The sequence below is a fragment of the Ixodes scapularis genome, unplaced genomic scaffold (assembly GCF_016920785.2).
Source record: "Ixodes scapularis isolate PalLabHiFi unplaced genomic scaffold, ASM1692078v2 PGA_scaffold6__148_contigs__length_123643588, whole genome shotgun sequence".
NCBI classification, from domain to species: domain Eukaryota; kingdom Metazoa; phylum Arthropoda; class Arachnida; order Ixodida; family Ixodidae; genus Ixodes; species Ixodes scapularis.
The window spans coordinates 83,372,488-83,386,684 of NW_024609881.1; the positions used below are offsets into that span (position 1 = coordinate 83,372,488).

The following is a 14,197-nucleotide window of genomic DNA, read 5'->3' on the forward strand; positions in this document are numbered from 1 at the left end:
TCAGATTAAGTGAGCTTTGTGACACATATTAAACAAAAAGTAAGCTATTAGCTTTCATTTTGTAATTATTCAGGAGAATCATTATTGTTCTTATCATGAATAGATTATACTTTCATGGCATAATAGCTAGTTCTTAAAACAAGGGACTTGTGTAGTTTCTGGATTGTTGAAGAAGCACTTTGCATATCACTGTGGGGGATCCTGCTCTGACCCGTTCTTACGGAAGTGGTCTGCCTTAGGTCGCAACGCGCGTTTCGGCCCAATGTTTGCCGTCTTGGGGCGAGAAATTATATTGTTCCGTGGTCTTTTTCTTTTTGGGAGAGGGCATTTCATGAATGCCGATAATCACTACTGTGTTGCGGTGTGACTCCATCTCGCTGAGCCAGAGCCGCGAGCTGAGGAGAGCTTGCCACAATGAAATAGGGCACTACCCGGACAGCACCATCAGGCGCAGTTTTTGCCTTCATAAAGAAAAAACAAGAATGCTAAAGAGCATAATAGATTTGCTTTAGGAATGCTCAGAAGTGCATGGGAAACACAAGCTAGAACACAAAATGTTGGTTGCCATTTTGAGAAGTTCTTTACCGCGTTGATTCATTCATTTCCCTTTTTCTTACAGGGATCCAGAAATGTTGTCACACTTAATTCGCTGCGTTACTAGGGCGCAAGTCGTAGGTTTACCTCGTGGTGTCTTGACCCTGTTTCTTTTGTCTGGGTGCGGTGCAGGAGTTACAGAAGACTTGTCACGCGATGCAGACGAGGGTGGTCGATCTCGTAGACAAAGTGGCCAACGAGGAGGTGACCGGTGAGTGGCGTCTTCATCGGTGTGCTGAAAGACTTTTCTTTTTCTTTCAGCAGCACAAATAATCTTGCAATTTCCTCACCTTGCACTCTATAGGCTGCATTTAAAAGCCTCACAGTTCAGGGGAGGGGGAAACCGAACTAGCTTTCCGCCCCAGAAAATGTGAGGTTGAAATTTAAAATGAAAGAAACCGTGCAGACGTTAAGAAACTAACGAAATAGTTCACGCTCGGCGGTACGCGTCCAGCACAGCTCAGAACACTCCGGGCATCCTGTGCCTCCCAACTTTGTCCCTAGGCTTAAGATGCATCTAATTTTTTGCGCTGTCTTTGCGTCTTGTCGTTTACGTTCTTGAGAAGCAGTGGTTGTCGAACTAGGCGACATGACAGTGCGTCCTTTTCGGCCTTTCTACGTTTGGTTCCTCGGCGGTTCCCAGGAGAGCTGCTGCGGCTGAACGACGACCTGAACAACCTGTTCCTCCGGTACGAGCGGTTCGAGAAGCGCAGGACTGCCATCGTCACCGGCCAGGTGAAAGAAGGACCAGCGGCACCAGTGCCAACCGAGGTATGTTGTCACTTCCGATGGCGTCGCATACAGGGTTGCCAGGGGCTCGCAGATTGACCCGCCGAATTTTCGTCAGATAGTGTAGCCCAAAAGTAGCGAAATGTCAGGCTATAAAAATAGCCCAAAATTTAAAACTTTGTACAACGTATCTGAAACACTTCTTTGATATGCTGATGGCATAATACATGGCATAACACCTGTATTTACAAAACGCAAAAAAGAAGACCAAGCATTACTAGTTTCTAGAAACAGTGGCGTAGTGTGGGTACATCACAGCAGTTAAAATGAGCCAAAAAATTGAGGGTAGTGCTTCAGATAAACTGTTTGCGTCTCCGCGGCCAACATCATTGAGGGCAAACTAAAAGAATTTTCCAGCTTGTGATTTGGATAGTTTTCTTTCCACCTTCTTGAGTTGGTCTTTGTGTTTTACCTTGCTCAAAAATATTGTGTAAAGGCTGCGAAACCAAGTGCTTTGAAATTGTTTGAATCTCTGGTATGAAATAGCCCAAAAACGGCCAAATAGCTGACCACCATATTTTCTCGCCAACTACAAGTGGGCCAATTGCGCTATTTGTAGCCCAACCTGGCCACCCTGGTCACAAACACTACTGGGAACCGAGTGGCATCGAGTCACTGGCTCATAGTTAGGGTTGCATGTTTTTTGGAGATTGTATCCCTTCAAATTTTAGGTTTATTTTAAAGCGATCAGCTCGTATCACAGTAAAGCCGGCGTTGACGGGACGAAAAAATCCTGATTGGTTGATAGGGTCATAACCTGACAGCCACACAACCTCGCGCAGGAATTTGAAACAACCCACAGCGCTCACGTTAAATGTGACATCATGCGTGGAATGAAATAAATGAAAAATGACGTGTAATGTGAATTAAAGGTCGTCGCATGATTCAAATGATTTCATTTGATAAAGTAACTAATTTGCCTTAAAGAAAGAATTTTGAGAATTTTAGGCGGGATTCGAACCCACAAGCCTTCGGTTGCGAGCCAGACACGCTACTGACCGGGCCACGCGGACACGCTTGCACGACTTGGGGACGGGCGGGGTTTATATGTTTAGCTATTGCGTTCCACTCTTAAAGATGAAGCTTAAGCATCCCCCTGTAATTTTTTTCTTGCAGGTTAGGTCTCGTCTCTTGTCGGTGTTAAACAAAATGTGCGCGTTTATCGGGACGTAAAACAGAAACGTGATGCGGACATTAGGTACCCGAACCTCTGTAGTTGCAGACAGCCGGGCGAACAGCAGGGCGTCCCTTTTGGATGCCCAGACTCCCGCAAGTGCTCGTTCCCCTTCTTCGTCCTTAGGCTGTGCTCGCGTGCTCGAAGCGTTATCGAAGGTTAGGAAGCTTGCACTGGAGGCGGGGCATTAGGACCTGCCTCCAGTGCAAGTTCTCAATCCGTCGACAACCACAGGGAATGTGTGCGTCATCCAGGAGACTCGGAAAACATCTTTATATAGGTCCGCAGCAGAAGCGGCAAACGAGGAACCGACGGAACAGGAAAGCAGGTGTCCTAAAGCATGCGACAGAAGTACGATGAGAAAAAGGCCACCTTAATTAACCATTGTCGCAAGGCCGGCATATCTAACGGAACATGAAGTAGCGTTGGGGAGAAAGTGCGGAATTTTGAGAGGAACGGTGACTCCATGTTGGTGATTCGCATCTTCTCGTTGACCGCAAGGGTGCCGGTGCCAACGTGGGTCCGCTGATCGACTTGGGCGAGCCGGAAGTCACCGACGACTTCCAGAAGCTTGGTGAGAGCGTCACTTTAACGTCCTCTGAGAAGATCGCCAGTGTTATCGAGCATTTCACTTTGGCGTCTCTGCGAACGGCCTGAATGTGCGTTGTTTGTTTATCTGCCGTCGGACCTGCGTGAAGGCTGTAGATTGTCCGCATTCCTAAGTGCTATTTACTGTTCGTGAAATTGTTAGATCAGGACGATGAGTAGATGAGCGTGCATAACTTGCAGAAAATGGCCTTTGGATTGTGTGCTTTACGAAAATGTGCCAGGCGATGTGTATAATTTGTTATTGAATTATTGGTTTCGGTTTTGCCCACTGCAAGGTGGGATCTCTGGATGACATTGCAAACCAGAAAAAAACAGTCATGGGGGGCGATCGCATCTGCTCGAAAAAAATATGGCGCTGTACATGCAGACTCCACATCCTAGAATGGGAACAGACGACAGAGCCTCCTCCACACTACAGCTCTTCGTGCTTCGTGATCGCCGTCCGAGTTGCACCCTCTGATGTGTAATGTAATCCCAACAGCATACCCCCTTCCAGCTATCGAAACCGAAACCAGTGAGGTGGTAATGTCAATTACTTACAGTAACTTGATGTATTCTACGTATTGTTTCATCGTTAGTAATGCCGTTGGCATTATTTTGGTTTTTATAAAAAAATGGAGTCCCAAAAGTGCAATGTTTTGACTCCTTTAAGCTTACTGCTCCGAGGTTCGGCTGTTTATATAACTATAGTGTGTAAAGACATGTTGGACTTTTAATTGTGGTAAAATTTTGGCTCTACAGTTCGGGAAATCTTTGGAAAAACTATGATCACTTAGCGTGGGAGTTTTAGAGAATAAATTGGGTTCCACCTGATATGGAACGCAACTTGCACCCTCCAGGTGACTGATGGCCGCTGATAAAATCCACTAGGACACTTAAGAGGTCATCCTTGCCGTGGTTGCGATCAAGACTGGTGGCAGCCGTTCACATCTGCTTGCTCTGCCGGTTGCCAGCTCATGGTTAGCTCAGACGGTAGAACACCCCGCCAGTCTTGGAGAGGTCCCGAAATCTGATCCCGGACCGGGCCGATTTTTTTCGGCTGCCACCAGTTGCCTAGAGGTTGCCGGTCGAGCTCCATTTCAAGCAGAAGCAAACTAATTCCTATGTAAACGTTCTCCCCTTTGGAGACTAGCCCCCAAAAATTCAACATGTCGTAAGTTTTAGCGTAACAGTCATTAAATCTGGAAAAGTTGAGAAATTTTGGCCGGAATGGTTTGTAAGAAGTGAGGGAAACTCGAGAGTTGCAGTTGTGGTGAAATGAAACCCCTCACTTTGTCACTGAAGTACCTTCTCTCCTCTGCCACAGCCCTGGGCGTGACTGCAAGCACAGGTTCAAACCCGGCGGCCAAACCCTCGGGCGACGAGTTTGACATGTTTGCGCAGTCGCGGCACGTCGGTCTCGAGCCGGGCAAGGCCGGGTATGCCGTCTCCTCTTCTACATGCACAGACATTGGTGTTACTGTGGTGCCTCGAATTGGTGTGTTTGTCGCGTTCCAGAAAGTGGTCCCCAATTTTCCGCCCTGGGACGTCTTACGAGCGTCGTGCCGTCGCCGGTTGCTCTTTAAATATCGACAGTCCGCGGACGCTTAGGCAGCCGGGAGTTGGGGTGCCGTGACGATGGCGACATTCGCGTTCGCTCATGTACTAACGCAAGATATGCGTTACGAACGTCGTGCGACGTTTTCTGCAAGAAAACAGTCGTGGGCATGCGTCGTGGAGGAGTGACCCGCTGGAAAGTGTTACGCATATTAAAATTACGTATAAAGTTTATGAGGTTCAAGCCCCGGCAGGGCTCAAACACGGGTCGATGCTATCAATGGCAGTCGGATGCGAGCTACAGTGTAGACCGCATATAACATATGTCGCAGGAGTCGCGAAAATCCGCACTATAAGCGGTACCACGCTATAACCGAAACATCAATTTTTCAGACCAAAATACATGCCATCAGACTACTTACCTTTGTAAAAGAATTTATTTTATGTTAGATGAAAAATAAAGCTTAGTTTGAGAAAATTCAGTCAAGGATAGCGCTTTTACGTGGAACGATGAGCTTCCACCAGGCAGTCTACGTCGACGATCACAACCGACGCCATGTTTGCGGATAGAAGCAGCCGGCCCGCGACCGGCATGTAACGCGCGCGAACACTTCTTCTCGACCTGTGATTGGTCTGTCGTTGCCGTTGCGGTTGTTTCCAATGCAGCGGAGGTACGCACATATGTGAACGGCACGTGCATGCGTCCCTCCGTCGCTATGGCAACTGAAGCCTCTCTCTTCGCTTCTCCCCGCTTCTTTGAGCAACCTCCTTGCCCCGCAATTGCCGCTTGCGGCTTGCGCCGTTATCTAGTGTTGCACAGGGAAGCGTGCTCGCTGCGCCGGTCAGTCGGCGCGGTCACCGGGCTGTTGCAGGAACCGCACTATAACCGGTATTTCCCTTCGTGCGCCTGCATTTTAAGCAGTATGTAATTACATGGAGTTCTATGGGAGGCGAACCGGTGGTTTAGAAAAGCCGCGATATACCCGGTCCTGAGCTATAAGCGGTTACGTTGTAAGTGGTCTATATTGTAATAGTGCAGTTGGTGTGGATCAGTCAATGTTTTTACTTGAGCGCAAAAGTGCCGACGACAATGGCAGGTTTCCGACGAAGAGGAGAAGAGAAGGAATGAGTTAACAGAATAAAAGTAGGTAAATAATAAACAAAAACAAATGAATAAGAAGTAAAATAAATATTAGGCAATGAAACAAAAGTAAGTAAAATAAAATGTTGGGTATAGGATACCATAGAGAATAAAAAGATTAAAAAATATTTCGCAAACGACACACGGAGCGTGGTTTCTGCGGCTTGTGTTATACACAAGTCGGAAGCATTCCAGGGACACTGAGCATACGGCACCATTGTGTCAGGCAGTTGCAAGGTAACAAACTGCACTCAATCACGCTCAGGTGCAGTGTATTTTTTACTTTGTATTTACGTGTGACGTGCATTGTCTCCTCAGAGGGGGGGGGGGGGGGGGGGGGGGGAGAGGAGGAGGAGGAGGAGGAGGAGGGGGGAGGGGGGGGAGGGGAGGGAGGGAGGGAGGGAGGGAGGGAGGGAGGGGAGGGAGGGAGGGGGGGAGGGAGGGGGGGGGGTAATTTGTGAAGCAGAAAAGCGAAGCTGCCGATTACCTCGATGCCGACTGGCTGAGCCAGATGATGATGTCGCACCCCCTAGCTCGACGTTGTTTGGCTGGTGATTGCACAATCATTCATGCACCACCGCTCGCCTGCCCGACTGGTCGGATGTCGTCGGAGAAACGTCTGCAGATATATGGAGGGTTCCGGAAGAGTGCAGGGGGTTAAAAAGCAGGGTTAGCGCCGGTATTTCCATACTAGGAATTGCTATAGAGTGTTACACGTTACGCCAGTTGTTAAACTGGCCTATGAAGAGAGTGTAGACGTTAGTCCCAGAGGAATCAGACTGAAACCTCGGTCCCAGAGGAATTGGACTGAGACCACATATTTCACGTGCAACACAATTGCCCAGCCATTTTTATATTTTTTAAACTATAAACCAACTAGCCAAATTAACCACTTCGCTGCAGTGTGGGAACCAGCATTTAGTAGTGGTCATGGCTCATTCATAGGCTATAGAAAAATGGCAAGAAACATCTGCCGGCATTCAAATTACGAAGTCGCTAAAAACCGACAAACACTGATAAACATTTGTAGGTTTTAAAAATACAGAATCATTAAAATAAAAAAAAAAAAAAGAAACTCAGTTTTTTTTTTTTTTTTTTTTTTTTTTTTTAGTTAAGATTGTTTTTGTAGAAACCCTCTTCTGTTAGACTCGGACTCTTAGTGTGGACTGTTGGGCGAGTCAGTACTGGGTATTAAAAAACATGGTAGCGCATGAGACGAGGACAAAAGAAGAGACTGGACAACAAAGGGTGTCATTTGTGTTGTCCAGTCTTAGTTTAATTTAAATGCTCATAGCTTTTAAATTAGATTCGTTCACCGACAAACCGAAAGACGTCCGCACATTTCCCTCTTGAATAAACGCCGGAAGATTAAGGGCCTCGCCACGCTAGCTAGTCCTCGAAACATGGCGGCGTCTTTCTTCAACGTCAAAGGTCCCCTTCATCATTTCCGCAGGGGAAGTTCGTACGCCGACAACACCAGCGTCGACCAGCTCGGAGTTTCGCTCGGTGCGCTCGCCCAAGTCAGGGGGCAGAAGGTGAGGGTTCGACTCCGTCGATTCATCCTCCGTGTGGGGGTTATTACCGCATGTCCAGGTGCATCCATGCAGTCGCGTCGAAGTAATGAGGCAGTAAACGGGCGACGAAGCTGTTCCTATACCAGATCCTTATGAATTACTGTAAATGACCTCACTTTCGCGAGGACCTTATTTTCACAAACTTTGCGACACTTGAAAAATATTACGAAAAATTGATAGTGCAAGTAGTATGTTACCCCACATTAATGAATATGTAGCATAGTGCTGCCAATCGCAAAGTTTAGTGCCCGCGAAATATTCCTGAGACTTCAACTTTGCAAAGCTTGCGAAATATCGAGCCCGCAAAGATAGAATTGATTACAGTGTACAGGGGATGAGTAGGTTATTAAGAGATAATACGAGCGAATCTCATGCGTGTTATCTGAGCACGAGATAGGTGCGATGACGACAACTTAAATGAGCGTCCGGTTAGCAAGGCGGTTGACCGGTTTGGGCAAAGCCTGGTTTGGCCGCTAGTTGAATTTGCGTGAATTTTATGTAGCAGTTGTGCAGTGGAACACCTTAATGACAATCTTGTATGCAGATCTTACATACTGGTGTCTTGATCATTTATCTTAGCAGAACCCTTCTGAAAACAAGTGAACCCCGTCGAAAGTTGATTTAAATTGGTTTGATTTGCTCCCCTTACTGGCGAGCTCCTCTTAATACTGTTGCACTTTACAAGGCTCTGCCACACAACTATTTCTAGCCTGCAATCCTCTTGGATGAGTCACACTTTGTAACGTGCCACCTTTGACACATACGTTCAGAGGACCCCATTAGAAATTTGCGGTGCACAAGTAGTAGGGCTTATAGCATATTGTGAATCATACAATCTTCTTTTCTTGGGGCTTACGACACATTGCCACGCTCACTGGCATGCCACTGTTGCCGAGACACTGAAGTGCTTTCTGTAGAAGCTTGTTTTTGATGACATATTGTTTCTTGGGCTTTAGTCTATAAAAGGGGCCAGTTCTTGACGGAAAGGCATCCTAGTAAACTTGCAGCATCAGAAAAACATGGGCACGATGTTTGTTTGTTGTTGTTGTTTTTTTTGTTTTTTTTTGGGGGGGGGGGGGGGGGGGGGGCCACCTTTGCTCCCCAAGACCTCCATAAAATTTGACTAGTGAAAATAATTAATAGCGTGGAGATTGTAAACACTACTAATATTACTCTTTTTAATCATGTTGTGCATCCTATTTTGACAGAAAAACATAAAATCTTAGGTTGTAGGAGACATAATACAGCAATTGATTATTCAAAAATGCCATTCAATGGCTCTGTCGTGTGTCTGCTGCAAGACGCTGAAAGAGGGGCGTGTGATAAGCTTTGATTAGGTATTTAATAGGGAAATCGACCACCCACGAGTGTAATTTTGAGTTTTTCAGGGTGCTTCGAGATTGAGTTGCGACCTTAAATAGACAATCTCAGAATCCACTTCAGTGCCCCTTTACCATTTAAAACTTCCAGACGTGCGCAAACATAGCCGTTATAATCGAATAGCGCTGCATCATGCTTAACCTTCACAATGCAAGGAAAAGCCACCATGTACTGGCCCTCTTTGCGGCGTTGAAGCTAGCGACGGCACTGCACTGTTCAATTTGAAGCGACGTTTGCGCAGCCCTGAAAGATTCTGGACGTCTGTTGTCTTCGGACTATGCGTGCAAATTTAAGTAAAGTAATCGGAAAATACGTGTAAGCATCGGAATTCAGAAGCCTATTCGAAACAGACACTCTAGACAACTCCTCATGTTTACCTTTGAAAGCGTTGAAGGGGCGTCTCTGCTCCTTTTCACCGTGACTTGGCGAACGGCGAAAGCTGCGGACCCAGGGTGCCGATTAGTGTGCCGAAGTGAGGCACGTGACGGTGTATAGCAGGAATGGTCAGGCAGACTTACGCAAAAGGTAGTGTTATGTGAATATTCAAGTTTTCGAATAGTAGTTTCGTATAATACGCTATTCGGTATTCGCTTCGAGATGAACCGCGATATTCGTCGTACTACCTTTCAGGGTGTTGATCATGGCGAGTTAGCCCCATTGATTGTGCTTCTCACCGTGGAGCTATGCACAGCGGGAAAGCAACGCTTACAAAGACCGCGAGCTCCGCAGGTATTGCTCCCCCGCAGTGCACGGGTGATCGGTGAGAAGCGGACTCAACGGGGCTAACCCACCGTGATCATGCGACTCGGAGTATCTGTTAGGCAGCAACACCTTTACAGCTCACGTCCATCGTTCGTGCTTGCTTTGTTGTTGTTTTTTGTCAAATTTGAAATTGAAGAAGGAAGATTTGCATATAGCAAGCATATCTAAATATCCCCTCGATCAGGATAGGCTGCGACAGTAGTCGTTTTCATGCCACGGTTCATAAATATAGTGATACTGAAATTAACTGAGCTTAGAACTGGACAAGTTGAAGGTTGGAAACGACCATCACGAGTTCAGCCGAAGTTTCATTTAAGCGTGGTGCACGGTAGTGAAAGGCTTGGAGAAACTATTCTATATACAATTAAAAAATATTCAGCCCAAACCACTGTTCGCTTTGAGCTCAATTTCTCCTATTCAAACATGACTAGCAAAGAGCCATAAAAGAACCATTTTAAGTGAAGAGCTTCAATAAAAAAGTAAAGTGGCAGTTTTTTTTTATTTTTTATTTTTAGTTGTTGATAGGTGCTTTTAAGTTCCACTCATAAGGCAATAGCTTATTATGTTTCTTCATTCTGAGTCCTCATTCATAAAACAAACACTTGGAAGTTTGACTCGCGTGACGTCGTTGCAGTTTTGAGCAACTCGGCTAGGAATGTTTTCATGAGGGTCACACGCTGCTTTGATTTTACCGCCCTCATTGTCGAGAAGAGTGCCGCAGCAGTATGTATGGTGGCATGATTGCCAAAATGCAAGCCGTCTCTCCTTCTACAACTGTATTTCCTTTTGACCTCGCTGGGAAAGGGGAGGGGGGGCAGGCACACGCCGATCGCGGAGCCGCGAGTATCACTTGGACTCTAGTCTAATTGCAGAAAGCCCGTCACGTGCTCCACTCCGTCGCTCTGATTGGTCATTGCCCCGATCACTCTTTGCCAAGCTATGCTGAAACAGAGTATAAGCCCAAGCTGCGTTGCTTGCCGTCGTTTTTGTTTTGTCGTTTCGTGGCCTGCTGCCTGGTGTTAGGCGCGAAGTGGTGTGTGTCTTTTTTGGCGTGGTGCAACTCGCGGCATGTCTGGCGTCTGCTTTGCGCACGTCCGGTGTCCAACATTGCTTTTCGTTGCATTGTCGTGTGTTTGCGGACTGCTTCCATCTCGGAAAGGTTGAGGCGGACGCACTGCACGAGGTGAGCAAAAACAGCCCATCGTCTGCTAGTTACTGTTTGTTTCTACTCATGTTCTTTGTATTTGTATTTGAAAGAATGTACTTTGTTTTATTTATTTTGTATTACTCTTTGCAAGTGTTTGCCAGTTGTTGTGTCTTGGAGCGATTGAAATGCCAATTAGGTTATATCTAAGCTGCAGAGATTCCTGTGGATGATATCGGTCAGTGTCTCGAGGTATCACGCTGCAATTTTTAATGACCGGATGGAGCATGCCTTAATGGCAGGATATTTTTTGACTAAGTATTGAGACCAATGTTCTTCAGTCGCAGGTTTCAAACTAGAATTTTCTTCTGCTTACGAGATTAGAGGGACCATGTGCATATGGTCACGACCCGAGTGTTGAGACGACGCGTTTTCAAAAGACGATCTTTCGAACGACCGTAGAGAGACATCGGGACAGTAGTTCCAGTTTTGGTTGTTTTTTAACTGTTTAAATTAACCACAAACCTTTACAAACTTGTGAAATAAATCTTGATTTTCTGTTGATTACAAGGGAGTTTTGGTAACGTTGATTGGTGGCCTGTCACTAGACTAAGACATTTTTTTTTTAGCAACAGCACTCGCAGTGTTGACAGTTCAACACAGCTGCTGTTGGAATCGCTGAAACATTGCAGCGCTTTGGTGCTTAAACGTAACTCTTTGAGATGTCACAATCTTTTTTATAAACAAAGGCACCGACATGAGGGCCGGCTTACACACATCTGCAGTGACTCAAATGCTCAAACTCTGCACCAACACTAGGTTGCTAGTGTCAGTTTCTCAGAATATAAACTTTGAGCACACAAGTAACTCTAACTTTACAACTATCAGTACCTTGTATTAATGCTTTTTTTGCCTATGAAAGGGATCAGCGGGTGCACTGCAGCAGGTAGTGTTACTCTACCTTGACTGCCGCTGTGATAGACGAGTTTGATGCTGACGTTTTCACTAAAGGGGTAATCTCGAAAGTGTATCCCTGCTCTGATTGCAGCCTCATGCCTCGACAAAGTGACCTAGGCACCTTGTTTGAAGTTTGACCTTATCCTTTGGAATGCTTGTACTTTTGTGTAGTTATAGAAGCATGCTAGTGAAACGTGAGTTCTGTTGATGATGCAGGGCAGCCCATTTTATAACACCCCCACTCACAACAATTAAACATCTGTTATAACAAACTTGTCTGGGGGGACTATCTCACTTGGGAGTATCATCATATGTGTAAATGCCAGCCACTTGATTACGTTGCATAAATCTAACTCTGGGATATCATTTCTTTTTTAAAGTGATTAAGTCAGAATAAAAATTGCGACTCCAGCGAGCAAGCGGAGGTGCCGCAGTATGAATGCAACAAATGGGCAGCACTACCGTGATTGCTGTCTACATTTACATCAAACCCTATGACAATACTAATGTACAGAATGACAGATAAAAAAATGTTAATTAACACTAGTGACTTACAGTATATATCTTTTATTTATCAAAATTATATTTGACATTTGTCTGTTAGTCTAATAAAAACAGGAAAACAGAAACTGCAGTTTTATGTGAGTACAACAAAGCAGTCATTCTTTTTCTTTTTTAGCACTGAAAATAATAAAAAATCTGTCTCATCCTTTGCCGAAACTATCTTTAACCCTTTATTGACGATATAATGTAAGTTATAGCTTTGTGGCCTGTGGGCAACACCGGGCAAAAGTTTGAGGGTGGCTCCCTTGCATAATCCTATGGATCACTATAATAGGTCAATAATATCTGCACAAATGAAAGCCTCAAGTAAAACGGTCACCTATCGTAAAATATTAGTGTCAAGAGAAAAACACTTGTCCATATTTTCCCCCTTCTGCCATTCTCAATCGCCACACTTTTGTGCGCCAAACTTCTTTTTTTTTTTTTTTCATTGACTATTTGCATATCTTTTTTCTAGGTGGCACTGTATTTTCGATCTTCAAGAGTGTTGCCAGACTACTAGATTAAAAAAATGTAAAATGAAACCAAAACTATTAAACAAAAAAAAAAAATGTGGTTTGTTGCCTGTAAGCAATATTCGTCAACAAAGGGTTAAGAACCGAAGACTTAACTTCCTTGTGACCAACAGCGGTTGAATTGGGGTGTTCTGTTTGTTTCTTCCAACCTGCAGACACAGCCCTTGAGTCTTTACCTTTTTGGTTGTGTTGGTTTCATTCCTTGGTTCTCCTTCTACACTTTTTTCTTTCCTTACACAGTTTCATAGGGAGAGGGATTTTGACGAAATGGAGCTGTGGTTGAAGGAGAAGGTATGTCGGCTAGTCTTAGCCAAGCCTAGCCTAGCCTAGCCATTATCATACCAAAGTCATTTAGCGTTTGCAGACATTCTGCCTGTGTAATAGGAGCCTGGCATATCACCAGCTTAAAAAGAGCTTGTCTTGGTAGTATGTGTTCGGTCATAACGAAATTCAGTATGTTTCTAAAATGAGCAGGTTTTAACAAAAGAGACATCTTTGCTTTTATGAACTAAACACAGCAATTTGTGCAATGTGGTTGCACATGGCACACCTATAGTGTTGCCAGGTCATGTTTTTACTAGTTTAGAGAGGCATAATCTGGATGGCTGAACGGAAACATATTGAGGTGTTATTGCCATGTATGAAGCGTTGCTTGCTTAGGAAGTTGTTACTATACTACTACCGTAGCTAAAAGTTTGCTTTTTATTTGAAGGTTGTTATTTCAATACGTTATGTAGTAACCTTTTTGGCACATATTGTGCTCAACCTTAATTCTTCAATATATCTAATCCATTTTGTGTGGTACCACCTAAAAAATTGCCAAGTTTTAGTAGGCTTATGCAGACCGCTATTTTAATAGTAGTTTTAATTGCCCACATATTTCTTTTACTTTTAAGATGGCTTTGTAGGGTTCAGAATCAATTATTTTGGGCGTTCGCGGGAAAATCAAACCCTGTTTTTCGCACCCCAGAAATGAACTACACATCGCTGAGAATTTAAACTCCGTCAGAATGTAGCCCCAGCTATTCGATCAAGATACCAAAGTTTTGGCACTAACCGCTATACTATTCAAAAGTTATAAGTAATTTTCTGAAATTTTCAATGGGAAAATGGGGCCCATTTTCGCCCGTTTTCGGTTTGTATCGCCATAGAGCTCCATGTACTCGAGAGCTCCGTCGGCCGCTGCTTTTCCGTTAAAATTTTCAGAACTTCGCTTATAACTTTTGAATAAGATAATGGTTGGTGCTGAAACTTTGGCATCTTGCTCGAACGGCTGGGGCTACGTTTTGAGAGAGTTTGAGCTCTGCGCAATGTCTAGTTTATTTTTGCGGTGCGAAGAACAGGGCTTGGTTTTCTCATGGACGCCCAGTATATTGCGTAAACAGATTCATGGTTTGCCTTAACTCGATTGGTAAGCCTAACGTTGCTAGCACAATTCTTCGGAGAAAATTGACTCTC

At 44.9% G+C, this 14,197-nt stretch overlaps 1 protein-coding gene across 1 annotated transcript in view; it reads left to right on the forward strand.

Annotated features, from left to right (window-relative positions):
* LOC8026242 (TOM1-like protein 2) overlaps positions 1 to 14,197 on the forward strand; it is a 48,768-nt gene that overhangs the window by 27,909 nt on the left and 6,662 nt on the right. The window contains exons 7-13 of the mRNA XM_040221585.2: positions 727 to 805; positions 1,238 to 1,365; positions 3,059 to 3,131; positions 4,473 to 4,584; positions 7,297 to 7,378; positions 10,719 to 10,742; positions 12,980 to 13,030. Coding sequence (XP_040077519.1) covers positions 727 to 805; positions 1,238 to 1,365; positions 3,059 to 3,131; positions 4,473 to 4,584; positions 7,297 to 7,378; positions 10,719 to 10,742; positions 12,980 to 13,030 — 549 coding nt within the window. The remainder of the gene's footprint in view (positions 1 to 726; positions 806 to 1,237; positions 1,366 to 3,058; positions 3,132 to 4,472; positions 4,585 to 7,296; positions 7,379 to 10,718; positions 10,743 to 12,979; positions 13,031 to 14,197) is intronic.